The sequence below is a fragment of the Bombina bombina genome, chromosome 6 (genome assembly GCF_027579735.1).
Source record: "Bombina bombina isolate aBomBom1 chromosome 6, aBomBom1.pri, whole genome shotgun sequence".
Classification (NCBI taxonomy): Eukaryota; Metazoa; Chordata; class Amphibia; order Anura; family Bombinatoridae; genus Bombina; species Bombina bombina.
The window spans coordinates 501,666,398-501,686,180 of NC_069504.1; the positions used below are offsets into that span (position 1 = coordinate 501,666,398).

Consider the following 19,783-nt stretch of genomic DNA (forward strand, 5'->3'; position numbering starts at 1 on the left):
GGAGGGACCACTCCTCCGGATGTAAAGTCTGATGGAAGAGATAATCCACCTCTTAATTGTTTATACCTGAGATATGAACCGCAGAAATTAGACAGGAGCTGGATTCCGCCCAAGCAAGTATCCAAGATACGTCTTTCATAGCTTGGGGACTGTGAATCCCACCCTGATGATTGACATATGCCACAGTTGTTATATTGTCTGTCTGAAAACAAATGAACAGTTCTTTCTTCAACAGAGGCCAAATCTGAAGAGCCCTGAAAAATATTGATTGGTAATCTTGCCTCTTGAGATTTCCAAACCCCTTGTGCTGTCAAATATCCCCTAACAGCTCCCAAACCTGAAAGACTCACATCTGTTGTGATCACAGTCCCGGTTGGACAAACAAAAGAGGCCCCTTGAACTATACGATGGTGATCTAACCACCAAGTCAGAGATAGTCGAACATTGGGATTTAAGGCTATAAATTGTGATATCCTTGTATAATCTCTGCACCATTGGTTCAGCATACAATGCTGCAGTCATAAGGCCTAAAACTTCCATGCACATAGCTACTGAAGGGAATGACTGAGACTGAAGGTTCCGATAGGCTGAAACCAATTTTAAACGTCTCTTGTCTGTTAGAGACAGAGTCATGGACACTGAATCTATCTGGAAACCTAAAAAGGAGACCCTTGTCAGAGGAATCAAAGAACTTTTTGGTAAATTGATCCTCCAACCATGTTTTCGAAGAAACAACACTAGTTGATTTGTGTGAGATTCTGCAGAATGAAAAGACTGAGCTAGTACCAAGATATCGTCCAAATAAGGAAACACTGCAATACTCCGCTCTCTGATTACAGAGAGTAGGGCAACGAGAACCTTAGAAAAGATTCTTGGAGCTGTCGTTAGGCCAAAAGGAAGAGCGAGAAAATTGGTAATGCTTGTATAGAAATGAGAATCTCAGAAACTGATAATGATCTGGATGAATCGGAATATGAAGATATGCATCCTGTAAGTCTATTGTGGACATATAATGCCCGTGCTGAACAAAAAGGCAGAATAGTCCTTATAGTCACCATTTTGAAAGTTAGTACACTTACATAACGATTCAAAATTTTCAGATCCAGAACTGGTCTGAATGAATTTCTCTCTTTGGGACAATGAATAGATTTGAATAAAACCCCAAACCCTGTTCCTGAAACGGAACTGGCATGATAACCCCTGAAAACTCCAGGTCTGAAACACACTTCAGGAAATCCTGAGCCTTTACTGGATTTGCTGGGATGTGTGAGAGAAAATATCTTCTCACAGGACTCTTACTCTGAATCCTATTAGGTACCCCTGAGAGACAATAGTCAGAATCCATTGATTTTGGACAGAATTTGTCCAAACATCTTTGAAAAATCTTAATCTGCCCCCTACCAGCAGAGCTGGAATGAAGGCCGCACCTACATGCGGACTTGGGGGCTGGCTTTGGTTTCTTAAATGGCTTGGATTTATTCCAATTTGAAGAAGGTTTCCAACTGGAAACAGATTCCTTGGGGGAAGGATTAGGTTTCTGTTCCTTAATTTGTTGAAGGGAACGAAAACGGCAACAGGCAATGTACTATTACTGATGGACACATTCTTTGCATGTAAAAGTTTATCATGACAACTATTACAAACCACAGCTGAAGAAATAATAATCTCCACAAGTTTACAACAAATGTACTTAGCTTTGGTAGAACTGTTATCAGGCAGTAGGGTTCCAACAGTGATTTCTGAGACAGGATCAAATTTTGACATCTTGCAAATGTAAGAGAAAAAAACAACATTTTAAAGCAAAATGATCAATTTCGTTATATGGCAGTTTCAGGAATGAGAATAAAATGCAAACAGCATAGCCCACTGATAGAGAAAAAAAGGCAAGAGGCATATAGGAATGGGGTTTTAAATAATGAAAATATTTGGCGTCAAGTATGATGCACAACCAACAGAATTTCTTTTTTTTGGCGTTAACAACATCCGGAAATGACACACTCGCGTAATTGAAGTTGCAACACTATGAAAGGACTCGGCGTCGACTAAGACGCCAGAAATGACGAATTTGCGTCATCGAATGTAACTTCGCGCCAAAAATGACGCAATATACTTAGGCTTGCAAGGGCGCAAAATGACAAATTCTGCCCGCGAATTTACAATGACAGTCAATTGAAAAAAAAGACTATACCCCAGGTAAGAAATACATTTTTCCTAAAAAATGCATTCCCAGATATGAAACTGACAGTCTGCAAAAGGAAATATACTGAAACCTGAATCATGGCAAATATAAGTACAATACATATATTTAGAACTTTATATAAATACATAAAGTGCCAAACCATAGCTAAGCGTGTCTTAAGTAATGAAAACATACTACCAAAGACATCCATCCACATATAGCAGATAGCCAAACCAGTACTGAAACGGTTATCAGTAGAGGTAATGGAATATGAGAGTATATGGTCGATCTGAAAAGGGAGGTAGGAGATGAATCTCTATGACCGATAACAGAGAACCTATGAAATAGATCTCCCGTGAGGAAAACCATTGCATTCAATAGGTGATACTCCCCCTTCACATCCCTCTGACATTCACTGTTCTCCGAGAGGAATTGGGCTTCAAAATTCTGAAGCGCATATCAACATAGAAATCTTAGCACAAACTTACTTCACCACCTCCATAGGAGGCAAAGTTTTTATTAAACTGAATTGTGGGTGTGGTGAGGGGTGTTATTTATAGGCATTTTGAGGTTTGGGAAACTTTGCCCCTCCTGGTACGATTGTATATCCCATACGTCACTAGCTCATGGACTCTTGCCAATTTCATGAAAGAAATATCACTTTTTGTTCCTTAATAAAATAAGAATGCACCAAGCATCAAATATCCCATAAATTAATAAAATACTGTTCCCCTGCTGGAACACCTTACATGTGTCTTTAAGGAGGTATGGCCTATTGTCAACAGCCTTATATAACTCCTCCTCTACCAATTCACTTTGCTTAGTATTTGGTATAGGTGCTTACTCAGCATCTTAAGACTGTCCTACTCAAGACTTACCTAGTGGTGCTAATCCAGCACATACTCGTTGCCTGCCTAGAGCCTCTCCATCCTATTCCCGTTAAGGGTCTTTCGTGGTTTCTACAGGCTGATTCTGTCTCCTGCTCCTCACTGCAGTTTTCCTCCATCATTGCCTGTCAGCCAGCACACTGCCGGCTCAGATTGGCGGCTGATGTCATCAGTTATTGCCAGGCTCTCCTGTCTCAGTCGTCCTGCACTCCACTGCAGCGTCCTGCCTTGCAACCACCTCTACTGATCTGCTGTTCGCTTGCTACTCTCTCCACCAGCTGTCAGAGCTGTAGTTACCGGATTCTCCTTACCGCTAAAGTCTGCTTGCCATCTCTATCTCCTGCAAGCCTTATCGGACCAGTTTTCCTACAGCATCACCGTATCCATCAGGGACCAGGGAGTCTGACTAAGTCTTGCAGCACACATTATCTGTCCTGATATATCGGAGGGATTCTAGTAAAGTTTTACCTTTCTATACCTGTATATATATATATATATATAATATGTTATACCCACAATTATATCATAGTGTTAACTAAACCTGTCTAGTTATACACTAGATATAGTGGCATACCAATACTGTGTTCCTGACTGGATTCATTATTAGAGATTTTGTATTCACCGAGTTCACTGTTACACAAACTACTTACAGCTATTTCATCTAATCTATTCAAAGAGGTTCAGTAAATTGAGATCCACAGATCCTAGTTCATACCTATTACACAATAGTTTCAAGGAATATCTGAACAGGTTATTACACCTGCCTAACCAGAGACTACTCTTTTTTTAAAGGGCCATACACCTCATTTTAAAAAAAAAGTCCCCAAAAGTATCCCCAGAGTTGCCAGCGGGCTGCATAGGGTCATAGGCTTTCCTATGTCCTTGATAATGATAGGACATGTAGGGACCTGAAAAGGAGAAAAAAAGTGTCACAAGGAGAGTAGGTTAAGACCCCTGGCTATGCTGTACCTGTGTCAGAGTACCTACAAAAAGCCTCTGGGCTGTATGTGTGCTGTGTAAAGTCACTTACGTTATGCAGCACCCCTACACTGGCTTAGCAGGCATGTCAGTCCATGTCAATGCAGCTGTAGCAGTATCCAGTAGAGAACCCATCCAGTGTAGGTATCTAGTACCACAGAGGATTACAGTAGGAATACCCGAGTCCCACAGATGGAGGTTAGAGACAAATCCCTGCAAAACCAGAGTGTAGTTATGGCTGAAGTCCAATAGGGAAATACTGCACACATAACAGGTTATTCCTATGTCCCTGTATCATTCAGCTGCTGTGAAGATTATTTTCTGTCTTCTTTGTAAATTATACTCCCCAGGGACTCTGGGTCTCACATAGGTCTGAGCTCCCAATTTGTAATCCATAAGCAAGTAGCTGGAAACACCTCTATTCTAAACCAACTCCTACGATGCCAAGAACAAAACTAAGAGAGAGATGGGAGGGTTTTTTAACTCTGATATGGGTTCTTTATCTCCTCCTAGTGGTGAGAAACATATCCCATATATGGGATGGACTGTGGACCATCATCATTTTACGAAAGAAAACAGTACAAACTGCGCTAACAATATATAATTTTTTTTGATGCACATATAAAATAATACTTTAAAGCCCCTTTACATAGGTTTCTGTGTCTATACATTTATTGAGGACAGAAACAAAAAGGATAGAAACATACATCTTGCATGACCCTTTTAAAATGTGAAAGTGTGTGGTCAGTTATATAGAGGTAAACTGTAAGGGTGATACAAAAAAGTTACTGTTATTGAACAGTGTAATTGGTAAAGGATAAAGCAGATAATTCTATCACTTTAGAATCAAGACAAACCCGGTTATAAATACGCATTATAGATAATGGATTAATTCATTTTCTGATGAGGGATGTTTACATTGTTCATTAGCACAGTGCCTGACAAATATGTTTAAAAATTAGGAGCCAGTAAGAATATTTAGGTGCCAGGCATATTTTTAGGAGCCAGACAGTTAGATTTGTATATAGATATATGTAGAATAACCCAAAAAGTTAGGAGCCAGGGGTAAAATTCTAGAAGCCAGTGGCTCCCAGGCTCCTGGGTTTGTCAAGCCCTGCATTAGCATATTAAATGGGCATAAAGCCAAGAGGAGAACATTAATTCACTTGTGAAAAATCTTTGTACTTTTTTCTATTGTCATACAGAATTGTACATAGGACTAAAATATATAGAATTGTTTTAAAACTTTAATCTGAAGACCTTATTTAAATGCAACAAATAGAATGCTATGAGATTTGCAGTAACAATCTGAGTATATAATTTTCTTTACTTCAATAAATAAGTGACACCAGTTTTTCAACGATTCTTTTCATGTGTTAATAATGACTCGACAATTATGATTTAACAAATGTTTTTGTTTTTTTTATAGACTGATTACTTTAACAGTAGCACATTCTATCAGTTGACAGCATTATCTTAAGTTTCCTGATGGGCTCCGCTTGGCATTTAATGTGTTCTGTCCTGACCCTTCTCTCCTCGTCATTAACCCTTTTTTAGCTCCTTGGTGTATCTTAGAGTCAAGCTTCCCTGTAAAGACATAGACAAAAAACTAATTTCAATCTGTAGTGTTTAATTGGATATCATTTTAACAGCATTTTCTGAAAAGATTTAGTACTTATAAATAAAACATGTGGAGAGAAGAGTACTTATCCTGAACGTCGTAGCTGGAAGGATAAACATGAGGAGAATGTGGCATTGTCACACAAATTCAGAAAGTACCTTTTCAAAAGATATTGTAGAAACAAGTAACCCAGTAAAAGTGGAAAAAGAATGACATTACATCCCTTGCACCTTAGTTATTAACATATAATTTTTACATCAGAAGACCTAAGTATTAAGGGGAGGAGAACTATATCAAAGCTCCAATAAATTTATATTCTAAAATCCTCTAGAGTGAAACAGTATATTTTTTGGATAAAAGGTTAGGATTGATTGCACCTGTAATTTTATGAATAGTACATGCTTTTTCTTAAATCTTTTATAAGTCCATTAGAAGACAAAAAAGACCGTATCACAATCACACTTCAGAAACATATCAATAATACCAGCTTAAAGGGACAGTCTACAATATAATTTTTATTGTTTTAAAAGATAATCTCTTTATTAACTATTCCCCAGTTTTGCATAACAAACACAGTGATATTAATATATGTTTTACCTCTGTAAATACCTTGTATCTAAGCCTCTTCTGACAGCCCCCTGATCACATGGTTTTGTATTTATTATCTATTGACTTGAAGTTAGTACTGTGTTGTGATAAATCTTAAATAACTTCTCAGACATAAACACGTTATCTATATGGCCCACATGAACTAGCAGTCTCCTGTTGTGAAAACTTAAATTATGCTTCCCTGATAATTTTCTTTTCTTCTGAACGGGGAGAGTCCACAGCTGCATTCATTACTTTTGGAAAATACAGAACCTGGCCACCAGGAGGAGGCAAAGACACCCCAGCCAAAGGCTTAAATACCTCCACCACTTCCCTCATCCCCCAGTCATTCTGCCAAGGGAACAAGGAACAGTAGGAGAAATATCAGGGTGAAGAAAGGTGCCAGAACGATGAAGAAAAAAAGAATTTAAGGCCGTCCACAGAAAAAAAAAAAAAAAACGAGCGGGAGCTGTGGACTCTCCCGGTTCAAAAGAAAAGAAAATTATCAGGTAAGCATAATTTAAGTTTTTCTTCTTAAAACGGGGAGAGTCCACAGCTGCATTCATTACTTTTAGGAAAACAATGCCCAAGCTTATAGAGGACACTGAATGCAAACAGGCGGGAACAAAAAGGCGGCACACTCTGAGGGTACCACAGCCTGACACAACCGGATTCCAGATAAAAAACTACTTTAGCAGAAGCAAGAAAAACAAAAATATGGAAGAGGAAAAAGTAACTGCCCATCAATTAGAACCATAAGGATCCCAGTTAGAGATCACTCTAAATTCTGGACTATACTGAGCACAAAATCCTCTAAGGAGACCAAAGTCCCACTCCCTAGAAGCATACAAATAAAAACCTCTCCATGAACAATGGCAAGGGAAACAACAAACCAACTCCCACACCACATTCTCCCTAACTGAAAGAAGGGAAGAATCAGACAAGAAGGTCCGGAAAAAACCCCTCCAGAAACAATCCCCAAATAATCAAGGACAAAACAGAGAGAGAACACCATAGCATAACTCAAAGAAAAAGAAAAAAAAAAAAAAAAAAAAAAGAAGGAGCAGCTACTAGGCAGCAAGAGGACAAAGTCCCGTAGAAAATACTCTACCGACGGAGGAGAGCAAAGAAAGGAAAAAATCCAGATCACCTCCTACATGGATCTAAAAGGAAACCAATGTAAAGCCTTAATTAGACTCGAAGTTCCAGAAGGACAAAAAGTAAAACAAGACTACCTTACCATATCAGCTAACTAGCACAGAGAAAACTGAACACCCGTAGGTCAGAAATAAACCCCGGGAGTAGAACAGGACGGAATAGTAACATCCGTTTACGCCAAAAATGAAAGCCGCAGGCTTCCATCAAATAGGCAGTCAGACTAAAGGTCAAACAATAGTAACTAGCCAACCGAGTAGCTATCAAACTTGCACCAGAACATTCCTGAAAGAACAAGAGAAAAAACTCAGAAAGCAGGGCGGACCAACTCCTTCCTGTAAGAAAACGGAATAAGGTAGGACAACACCCTGACTATAAGGAAGAACCGACTACCCGCTAAGGGAAGGTTCCCGAACCCACTGCAAGGCCTCCCAACCCAAGTAAGGATCCTTCGGGAGACAAAATACGTGGTCGATAACCAAACAGAGCAGTCAGAAATCCTGAACAGTCCTATCACAGAAACGACTGTCAATATCCCAAAGGACAAAGAGATTAAAAAAAATCAGATAACGAATCTCCATCCACGAGTATCTCAGGAAAAGAAACAGGAAGGAGGCACCAACAGCCGGAGAGAATAACTCTGGATCCAGGATACCTATCCTCATTACCCCTCAGAAACCCGAAGGGAGGGTCCCTCGACCCACTCAACTCCTAGAGTTAGATGAGGAAAACTACCTCAGGAGGAGCCAACTGGAGAAACGCAGTAGACCAGATTATTCCAAATAAAAGGAAAAATTAAGAAAACCAGGAATATTCCAGTAAAAAAATTCCCAGGAAAAACTCCTCTCTCTCTCCTAAGAGAGAAAAAAAACTGCCCCATTAGGAACAAGGAGATTTCCCCAGGACAGGGGAAACAAGCCTGCTACTGAACGCCGGACAGTTCCAAGACAATAAAATCCTGAAAATAGAGTATAGAGTAACCAAAATGCCAAGTCAAAGACAAGGAATAGGTTAAAAAACCGGACCCCCAAAACCAGGTGCCGGATCAAGACCAAAAACCCTGCGGAACAACCACAAAGTTATCTAGAAACGAAATTTGAACCAAAGTTGATGCATGCCATACTCTTGAGCTCTGATCTCACATGATGTATCCCAGTGGTAGTCCACTCAGCCCCAAAAAGGCCTTCAAGATAACACCCACAGTCCGAAGATGAAGGAAAGACCCCAAAAGAGATCAGAACTCCAAGATTGAGAGATATGACAGTCTTGAAATATCATGTCTGGATAAACCCTCAGAAAACCTACAGCTCAAGGAATTAACGGTGAACGGTGAAGAGAGACTGCAGAACAATCCCCCAGATCCCCTTCAAAAGGGGATAAAGCAAAGACAAAAAACGGTCCCTAAGAACCTAGTCTCCGCAAGCAAAAGACCGAAGTCCTACCCCAAAAGGCAAGGGGAAACGGAAAGCATAGCCACCTTCTAAAAAGAGGAGAGAAACACTGGCGAAAGAGAACTGAAAATCGGACAATCCAATTCACAAGGAGTACCCCTGGGGGGGGGGGGGATAATCGCCCCTAAACACCAGGTACTGGAGATCTCCATGATCTGATCCTCCCCTCTCGGAAGGGAGGACACTAGTTCCTGTCCAAGGATTTCAGGAACTAGAAACGTACTGCCATAGCAGAATTCTTAAGCCCAGCAAACCACGTAAGTAATGCAGGGACTGGCCAACATCAGACGCTCCACCAAGATGATATAACTTAGGACCAACCTGATTTCAAGGATAGAAGGGCCTCCAATAACTTGTAGTAAACAAGAAAAAAACAACCTCGCAACTAGAGGGAAGCAAACTTAGTATCCAAACAGGGCCAGCCTGTTGTCAAGGATACAAAATATCTGATATAACCTCAACGAAACAGAGTGAACCAGTACCCAACCAGGACCAGCCTGCTGACTAGGGTACAAACTAACTGTTCAAGGGTTAACGGAAAGTCTAAACCTTAGCAGGTCTCAACTAAACAAACAAACAGCAGACAATAAAGGCTCTAAGGCTCAAACATTTGTCTTCTTAACAATTTTATTCAATTATTGTTTTCTTTTTGTGACTCTCCGCCGGAAGCAACAACCATCACGACCATAAATCGCTAGTATCAAAATCCAAGAAAAGAAAAGGTTTCCGTAAAGGAAAGGTACAACAGTCTCGAGCTCTGGAAATAAAAGAAACACATCCTAACCGGATCAAAAGAAGTAAGGCCGCACCCGCAGGTGAATGCCAAGAAAAAGAATAGAAACACTAACAGGGCCAGCCTGTCAGAGACCTGATTCCTCAAGAGCTCGTAACTGGGAATAGATACACAACAAAGACAATTAGGAGTATGATCGACATTCCTCCTCCTCTAGCGCGGTTCGCCATCAGAATCAGAATATTGAGGATCCGGTGGCAAATGAGGACTGAAGTCCTCCAAAGTCTCCAGTACCTGCCTCAGCAGTACACGCAGGCTTGTCAGACTGACTCTAAAGGCAAAACTCATCCTCGGCTTTGGGGGCCCCAATCCTGACGTCCGTACCCCTGAAGCCTCAGAGGGGAACCGCTCCCCCAGAGAAAGGCCCATCTCACTTGGCGCCCCAGTATAAGAGAACACGGATAAGCTCTACGCTGGTCCTCAAGAAGTTGTAAATGCGCTGTCAACAATATGGCTATGCACAACCGAGCAGCAACCTCTGGTAGAAAGAAGAAGAAACCTCCTTCCAGAGAAAGGCTAACGGTATTTGGGGACAACTGAGTGTGTAGGAACAGAAAAAACAGGGAATGCACCTCACGGGACACAGAATCCTCAGAGGCGGACGTCTCAGTGGTCTCTAATCTCTTCCCAGAGGGAGAGAAGAGCACTATATTACAGCATACGATGATTGGGCTGGATTACCCGGGCCTCTGTGCAATCTAAGCAGGGAACAGAATCTGAATCTGAGAAATCCTCCTTAGAAAAAACATAATTTATGTAAGAACTTACCTGATAAATTCATTTCTTTCATATTGGCAAGAGTCCATGAGCTAGTGACGTATGGGATATACAATCCTACCAGGAGGGGCAAAGTTTCCCAAACCTCAAAATGCCTATAAATACACCCCTCACCACACCCACAATTCAGTTTAACGAATAGCCAAGTAGTGGGGAGATAGAAAACGGAGTAAAAAGCATCAACAAAGGAACTGGAAATATAATTGTGCTTTATACAAAAAAAACATAAAAAAGGTGGGTTTCATGGAAAGAAATGAATTTATCAGGTAAGTTCTTATATAAATTATGTTTTCTTTCATGTAATTAGCAAGAGTCCATGAGCTAGTGAAGTATGGGATAGTAATACCCAAGATGTGGAACTCCACAGAAGAGTCACTAGAGAGGGAGGGATAAAATAAAAACAGCCATTTTTCGCTGAAAAAATTAAATCCAAAACCAAAAAATAAGTTTTTCTCATAATTGAAAAGAAAAAACTCAAAACATAAGCAGAGGAATCAAACTGAAACAGCTGCCTGAAGAACTTTTCTACCAAATTTAGTAAATGTATGCAAAGAAGACCAAGTCGCTGCTTTGCAAATCTGATCAACTGAAGCTTCATTCTTAAAAGCCCACGAAGTGGAGACTGATCTAGTAGAATGAGCTGTGATTCTCTGAGGCGGGGCCTGACCCGACTCCAAATAAGCCTTATGAATCAAAAGCTTTAACCAAGATGCCATGGAAATGGCAGATGCTTTCTGACCTTTCCTAGAATCAGAAAAGACAACAAATAGGCTAGAAGTCTTCCTGAAATCTTTAGTAGCTTCAACATAATATTTCAAAGCTCTTACAACATCCAGAGAATGTAAGGCTCTCTCCAAAGAATTCTTAGGATTAGGACACAAAGAGGGGGCAACAATTTCCCTATTAATGTTAGAATTCACAACTTTAGGTAAAAAAAAAAAAAAAATTCTCCTATTTTTGTTTTATTGAGGTTTTTTAGCAAAAGTTACATTACAAAAATAATTTGCCACAATTCAATATAAATAGGTAAAAAAAAAAAAATTTTGTAACATAACAAGAAAATATAATAATCAGTTAAAAATAAACCGAATGAGGAAAAAATACAAATTTGACTAACATTTCCTTTTACGAAAATGTATGAGCCTCCCATTAGAACAGTAGACTACACTTGAGTCTAAGCTAATATAAGCTAATATATATATAGTCAGGTTTTGGTGAGAATATAGTCACCGAGTATCGCAATATAGGTTCACCAATACAAACATTCATACAATGACGTATTATTCGAGGAATGATAGTCAAATACAGCTGAAACCTCCTTTTATATATTTATAGAAACCTCCTATTCTATAGGTAGGCCACTCTTGGACCTACGTGAAATAACTAGTATCAATGGAGGTAAACTAGAATGAGATATAGTTTTATAGCCCTCCCAAGTAATATATGGGCTACTCTTGAACCCATGCAATATACCTTGAATTGCTGGAGGTGGAAGAACTAGAATGGTATACGGTCACTTTTGGACCATGGCACATCCTATATAATAAAAGGCCAAGTGTGTTTGTCCGAAGCTGTCATGAGTAGTAAAGACTGCGCGAGGACAAAAACACCTGGCCTTCCAACTGACCTCCCTGGCGTTGTGTGGTGGAGTGGGCGTGGCCGGGCGGATGTGAAGTGGGCGTGGCCGCGCGCTACATGGCCGGACGGGTGCGACATGGGCGTGGCCGGTCGAGACGGGGTCGGGACCAGATGCAGGGGCGGCTGCAGAGAGACACAGAGAGCTCTAAAGAGGGGGGATAGAGAGAGCAGAAGAGGGTGGATAAAGATAGCAAAAGAGAGAGGGGGAGAGAGACAGCAAAAGAGAGGGGGGAGAGAGCGCAAAAGAGAGGGGGGAGAGAGAGCAAAAGAGAGGGGGGAGAGAGAGCAAAGAGAGGGGGGAGAGAGAGCAAAAGAGAGGGGGGAGAGAGAGCAAAAGGAGAGGGGGGGAGAGAGAGCAAAAGAGAGGGGGGAGAGAGAGCAAAAAGGAGAGGGGGGAGAGAGAGCAAAAGAGAGGGGGGAGAGAGAGCAAAAGAGAGGGGGGAGAGAGAGCAAAAGAGAGGGGGGGGGAGAGAGCAAAAGAGAGGGGGGGGGAGAGAGCAAAAGAGAGGGGGGGGGGAGAGAGCAAAAGAGAGGGGGGAGAGAGAGCGCAAAAGAGAGGGGGGAGAGAGCGCAAAAGAGAGGGGGGAGAGAGCGCAAAAGAGAGGGGGGAGAGAGCGCAAAAGAGAGGGGGGGAGAGAGCGCAAAAGAGGGGGGGGAGAGAGCGCAAAAGAGAGGGGGGAGAGAGCGCAAAAGAGAGGGGGGAGAGAGCACAAAAGAGAGGGGGGAGAGAGCGCAAAAGAGAGGGGGGAGAGAGCGCAAAAGAGAGGAGAGAGAGCAAACAAGAGGAGAGAGAGCAAACAAGAGGAGAGAGAGAGCAAACGAGAGGGGGAAGAGAGAGCAAAAGAGAGGGACAGAGACAGCAAAAGAGAGGGACAGAGAGAGCAAAAGAGGGGGAGAGAGAGAGCAAAAGAGAGGGGGAAGAGAGAGCAAAAGAGAAAGGGGAGAGAGAGCAAAAGAGAGGGGGGAGAGAAAGAGCAAAAGAGAGGGGGAGAGAGAGCAAAAGAGAGGGGGAGAGAGAGCAAAAGAGAGGGGGGAGAGAGAGAGCAAAAGAGAGGGGAAAGAGAGAAAGCAAAAGAGAGGGGGAGAGAGAGAGCAAAAGAGAGGGGGGAGAGAGAGAGAGCAAAAGAGAGGGGGAGAGAGAGAGAGCAAAAGAGAGGGGGGAGAGAGAGCGCAAAAGAGAGGGGGGAGAGAGAGCGCAAAAGAGAGGGGGGAGAGAGAGCGCAAAAGAGAGGGGGGAGAGAGAGTAAAAGAGAGGGGGGAGAGAGAGAGTAAGAGAGAGGGGAGAGAGAGAGCAAAGGAGAGGGGATAAAGAGAGAACAAAAGAGAGGGGAGAAAGAGAGAGCAAAAGAAAGGGGGGATAGAGAGAGAGCAAGGGGTGGGACCGCTGTACTGCAAAAAATGGCCTGTGTACACAGGCTTTAGGACTAGTAATTTATAATCTGATTAACTATCAAATGATATATAGAAAACAATTATACGCCAAGTGGTGAACATAGCACAAGTGATAGGGTTACTGTAAAATCTTAAGAGAGAGCATGGTCTCCTAACTCACATCATGGATTTCTGGAAGCTCATAAAACATATATACTAGTATGACTCATATCAGACTTGTAGGACAAATTATGGGAGAAATAACTGTGAATAAGTACTGGTCTTATATATATGTAGTCTTCAGACCTAGGGCATGAGCTTATCATATTAATACGCTCATTGTCAGCTGACTTCTTAATATCCATTAGTGGGACTTCAGAAGCACAAGGTATAAGCTTCTTACACCTCTAGTTTGTTAATTTTTTAAATTCCACCATCTATTCAAGTGTTACAGTAACCGCAAATACATAAATTGGAAGATATACTAGCGGGACCCCTAGTGCACACAGACTGCAGGTTGAATTTTAGTCTTAGTGAAATGTTCTAAACTGATAACATAACCAAGGAGGGCGTAGAGACAAGATTTAATATATAGGGGTACAAAGTATTAATTATATTTCCCTTTGGTCCTGTCTTGGATAGGCTAGCCGATACAGATTAATGAAAAAGGGCTATTATGATATGCTGGGGTTATCTACTACATGAGGATTAGTGAACCCGAAAGATGGCTCCGCTGTCTTTGCAGTAAGGCTAGTTACCATATACAGTATTTAACATTATTACTTGTCTTATCCATGGTTGAAATTATTAGTGAGAAAAATGTTAATACGCAGTTTATGTAAAAAGCATATACAAGTTGCATAATTGATGTATATATATTATGTAGGTATGGTTATTGTGGCAAGCTACAAAGCTACCAATACACAAATAACATTTGCTAACAGAGACCCCTAGTATAGACAATAAAATGTACCATGCTGTCTCGACCGCTGACAGCACAGCCAGGAGGAATTAATAAGGGGAGTCTCTTTAACCTAACAAGTATACTGGGTCTGTTTCAGTTCTAATAACGTAAATATGGTTAGAATAAGTCAATAAATTCCCCCATGTTTTAGTATAAGCTGTAGGGATAAGTAAAATTACTCTGCAAATAAATAGTAGGTAACCACAAATATAAGAAGTTCTAGTTATAATAATATGCATTTCTAGAGAAAGGGGAAAAGGGAGCATAATAAATGTATCTGTCAACTCTTCTCTTAGCAGAAAATCATATATATAACTTATCTGGATTTTGGACCGCAATATTTGTGAGATATAGTAACATGGTGACATGGTAATGGGGACAAATGTAAACAATATATAAACAGGCACATATCATATAAACTATTATATCTAAGGAGAAAAATAACCAACATAACTGCTAATATCCTAGGCTGCCAAATATCAGGCTCGGTCGCCGTCATTAGGGCAGAAGTTATTCTAGCCTGGAAGCAATTAAGAGTGACTTGATTGTCCTTAAAGAACAAGATATAAACGTAACAGTAAAGAGGTAGCATAGTAGGTAATAGAGTCTTATGTTCATTCGTGCCAGATTTCAGAATGTTTCTATACCATTTATGCTGTTGACATCCGCGTGCTGTGATAACTATTCATCCGATTCCGGCTTTAGACTGAACCTTAGTAGAAAGTCTCTGCAATAACCAGGGACCCTCAGTAGTGTTTCCGATTGTGAAAGAAAATACCAGGAGCCAAGAATCAAATTCCCTGATGATCCTCCATGTTACGTGCCTTTCTAAAAGGAAATCTGTAACTAACTGCTGTGGACAACGCAGCAGAGTGCTTTGCTCTTCTGTTAGAAATACAGAGTGTAAAAGCTCCAGACATTGCATCAGCCCTCCAGGAATATTTACAATTCGGGCGAAAATCAAAAGCCTCTCCTTCTTAGGAGTAGATTGTAGTTCCTATGCGGCTAGAATCTTAGAGCTGGTAGGTGTCCGGGATGAGCGACTTGTCTGGACCGCTTCTGATAGTTGAAGAGAGATCAGCTCCGCATCTTCAGTAAAGTCCCCTTTACAGTTCTTAAGTGCGATCTCTGGGATATGGCTATGAGCAGATGCGGTAGCCTTTTTCTTTTTCGCCAGGTCAGGAAAAGCCTCCTATGTTATTACAGTCAGCTCTTAATCCACATGTGATCCCCATGTACACTCCGGGGCCTCTACAGTCACCGGGTTCTCCTGTCTGCAATCTCTCCTCAGCGGCATGAGACCACCCCCACAATCATCTGCTGGCCAGCATGTTGCTACGGGTAAGGTCCTTTTCATGGGTCTTGTAGCTATGAGGAGATTGTAGAGCTCGAACTGTAAGGCCTGACGGTGGTGTTCCATAAGTTGTATCATTTTGCACTCCCACTTGTCTATGGCTTCCATATTCAGTGCTAGCTCTCAGCTTGAGGTGTATTAATTCTTTGTTGACGAGATGGATGGTTCTCTTCTGAACTTAAGAGAGGTGTTGCCCTAGACACGCGGCAGCTAAGCTAGTGGACTAGGTTTTTACGGGACCATGTGACAATAGGCCCGCGTGGCGTTCTGAAGAGCATAGGTCAGGTATGCAGTCAACTATCAACTCCAAAGCCTCACAAGTATTATGTCCTTGTTATCTATGCTCGTGTGGATAAATATTAGTTAGTTAATTTATTTCAGAATATTATATCAATATAATTGAGGCCAGGAGCTTCACCAAGACGCGTCCTGCCGCTTCAGAAGTTGGCTCCGCCCACAACTTTAGGTAAAAATGTAAATGAAGTCCGCAAAACTGCCTTATCTTGATGAAAAATCAGAAAAGGTGACTCACAAGAAAGAGCAGATAATTCAGAAACTCTTCTAGCAGAAGAGATAGCCAAAAGGAACAAAGCTTTCCAAGAAAGTAGTTTAATATCAAAAGAATGCATAGGCTCAAAAGGAGGAGCCTGTAAAGCTTTCAAAACCAAATTAAGACTCCAAGGAGGAGAGATTGATTTAATGATAGGCTTGATGCGGACCAAAGCCTGAACAAAACAGTGAATATCAGGAAGCTTAGCAATCTTTCTTTGAAATAAAACAGAAAGATCAGAGATTTGTCCCTTCAAGGATCTTGCAGACAAACCTTTATCCAAACCATCCTGAAGAAACTTTAAAATTCTAGGAATTCTAAAAGAATGCCAGGAGAATTTATGAGGAAAACATCATGAAATATAAGTCTTCTAAACTCGATAATAAATCTTCCTAGAAACAGATTTACAAGCCTGTAACATAGTATCAATCACTGAGTCAGAGAAACCTCTATGACTAAGCATTCAATTTCCATACCTTCAAATTTAATTATTTGAGATCCTGATGGAAAAACGGTCCTTGAGACAGAAGGTCTGGTCTTAAAGGAAGTGGCCAAGGTTGACAACTGGACATCCGGACAAGGTCCGCATACCTGAACCTGTAAAGCCATGCTGGTGCTACCAGAAACACAAACAAATGTTCCATGATGCTCTTGGAGATCACTATTGGAAGAAGAACTAGAGGCGGGAAGATATAAGCAGGTTGGCAAAACCAAGGAACTGCTAATGGATCCACCGACTCCGCCCGAGGATCGATCCCTGGACAGGTACCTAGGAAGTTTCTTGTTTAGATGGGAAGCCATCACATCTATTTCTGAACAATCTGAAAAAACACATCTGGATGGAGAGACCACTCCCCCAGGTGTAAAGTCTGACGGCTGAGATAATCCGCTTCCCAACTGTCTACACCTGGGATATGTACTGCAGAAATTAGACAAGAGCTGGATTCCGCCCAAGAAAGTATCCGAGATACTTAGCTAGGGGACTGCGAGTCCCACCATGATGATAGACATATGTCACAGTTGTGATATTGTCTGTCTGAAAACAAATGAATGGTTCTCTCTTCGACAAAGGCCAAACCTGAAGAGCCCTGAAAATAGCACAGAGTTCTAAAATATTGATTGGTAACCTTGCCTCTTGAGATTTCCAAACCCCTTGTGCTGTCAGAGATCCCCAGACAGCTCCCCAACCTGAAAGACTTGCATCTGTTGTGATTACAGAGAAAGATGAACATTAGGATTTAAGGATATTAATTGTAATATCTTTGTATAATCCCTGCACCATTGATTCAGCATACAAAGTCTCATATGAAAATAAACAAAGAGGATCGCGTTTGATGCTGCAGTCATGAGACCTAAAACCTCCATTCACATAGCCACTGAAGGGAATGATAGAGACTGAAGGTTCTGACAAGCTGAAACTAATTTCATTTGTCTCTTTTCTGTTAGAGAGTCATAGACACTGAATCTATCTGGAAACCTAAAAAGGTGACCCTTGTCTGAGGAATCAAGGAACTTTTATGTAAATTGATCCTCCAACCAAGTCTTTGAAGAAACAACGCTAGTTGATTTGTGTGAGATTCAACAAAATGTAAAGACTGAGCTAGTACCAAGATATCGTCCAAATATGGAAACAACACAATACCCTGTTCTCTGATTACAGAGAGTAGGGCACCGAGAACTTTTGATAAAATTCTTGGAGCTGTTGCTAGGCCAAATGGAAGAGGGACAAATTGGTAATGCTGGTCTAGAAAAGAGAATCTCAGAAACCGATAGTGATCTGGATGAATCGGAATATGAAGGTAAGCATCCTGCAAGTCTATTGTAGACATATAAATGTCCCTGCTGAACAAAAGGCATATAGTCCTTATAGTCACCATTTTGAAAGTTGGCACTCTTACAAAACGGTTCACAATTTTCATGAACTGGCCTGAATGAATTTTCTTTCTTTGGGACAATGAATAGATTTGAATAAAACCCCAGACCCTGTTCCTGAAACGGAACTGGTATGATTACCCCCCCCCCCCCCCCCCGAAAGCTCTAGATCTGAAACACACTTCAGAAAGGCCTTTGCTTTCACTGAATTTGCTGGAACATGTGAGAGAAAAAAATCTTCTCACAGGAGGTCTTACTCTGAATCCTATTCAATACCCTTGAGAGACAATGCTCTGAATCCATCGATTTTGGACAGAATCTACCCAAATGTTTTGGAAAAATTTTAATCTGCCCCCCACCAGCTGAGCTGGAATGAGGGCCGCACCTTCATTCAGACGTGGGGGCTGGCTTTGGTTTCTTAAAAGGTTTGGATTTATTCCAACTTGAAGAGGGTTTCCAATTGGAACCAGATTCTGTTGAAAAGAAGGAAAACGATTAGAAGCTTTAGATTTACCCTTAGATCTTTTATCCTGAGGTAAAAAACTCCCTTCCCTCCAGTAACAGTTGAAATAATTTAATCAAACTGAGAACCAAATAAATTGTTACCTTGGAAAGAGATAGTAATCTAGACTTAGATACCATGTCAACATTCCAATATTTGAACCAGAAAGCTCTTCTAGCTAAATAGCTAAAGACATACCTGTAGATTTAACATAATTTTGATATCAAAAATAGCATCACAGATAAAATGATTAACATGTTGAAGAAAACGAACAATGCTAGACAAATCAGGATCTGTTTCATGTTGTGCCAAGCTTTCCAACCAAAAACGTTGATGAAGCTGCAACATCAGCCATAGAAATGGCAGACCTGAGAAGATAGCCAGAATACAGACAAGCTTTCCTTAGATAAGGTTCAAGTTTCTTATCTAAAGGGTCCTTAAATGAAGTACTATCTTCCATAGGAATAGTAGTACGTTTGGCAAAAGTAGAAATAGCCCCATCAACCTTGGGGATTTTTTCACAAAACTCCAATCTAACTGCTGGCAAAGGATACAACTTTTTAAACCTTGAGGAAGGAATACAAGAAGTACCAGGCCTATTGCATTTGTTTGAAATCATATCAGATGGAATCAGGAACTAGAAAAACCCCTGGAGTAACCAAAGGAGGTTTATAAACAGAATTTAAACGTTTACTAGTTTTAGTATCAAGAGGACTAGTTTCCTCAATATCCAGAGTAATCAACACCTCTTTTAACAAGGAACGAATATACTCCATCTTAAAGAGATAAGTAGATTTGTCAGTGTCAATATCTGAGGTAGGATCTTCTGAATCAGATAGATCCTCATCAGAGGAGGATAATTCAGTATATTGTCAGTCATTTGAAATTTCATCAACTTTATGAGGTTTTAAAAGACCTTTTATGTTTATTAGAAGGCGGAATAGCAGACAAAGCCTTCTGAATCGCATCAGCAATAAAATCTTTTATATTCACAGGGATATCATATACATTAGATGTTGAAGGAACAACAGGCATTGTACTAGTACTGATGAATACATTCTCTGCATGCAAAAGCTTATCATGACAACTGTTACATACTACAG

The 19,783-nt window shown here is 40.9% G+C and overlaps 1 protein-coding gene across 3 annotated transcripts in view; it reads right to left on the reverse strand.

Moving 5' to 3' along the window:
• Positions 1-5,277: 5,277 nt before the first annotated feature.
• The window catches only part of TRIP4 (thyroid hormone receptor interactor 4), a 238,059-nt gene continuing 223,553 nt past the window's right edge, over positions 5,278-19,783 (reverse strand). For all 3 annotated transcript variants that reach the window (XM_053717377.1, XM_053717376.1, XM_053717375.1), the window contains exon 13: positions 5,278-5,631. In XM_053717377.1, coding sequence (XP_053573352.1) covers positions 5,516-5,631 — 116 coding nt within the window. In that variant the 3' untranslated portion in view covers positions 5,278-5,515. The remainder of the gene's footprint in view (positions 5,632-19,783) is intronic.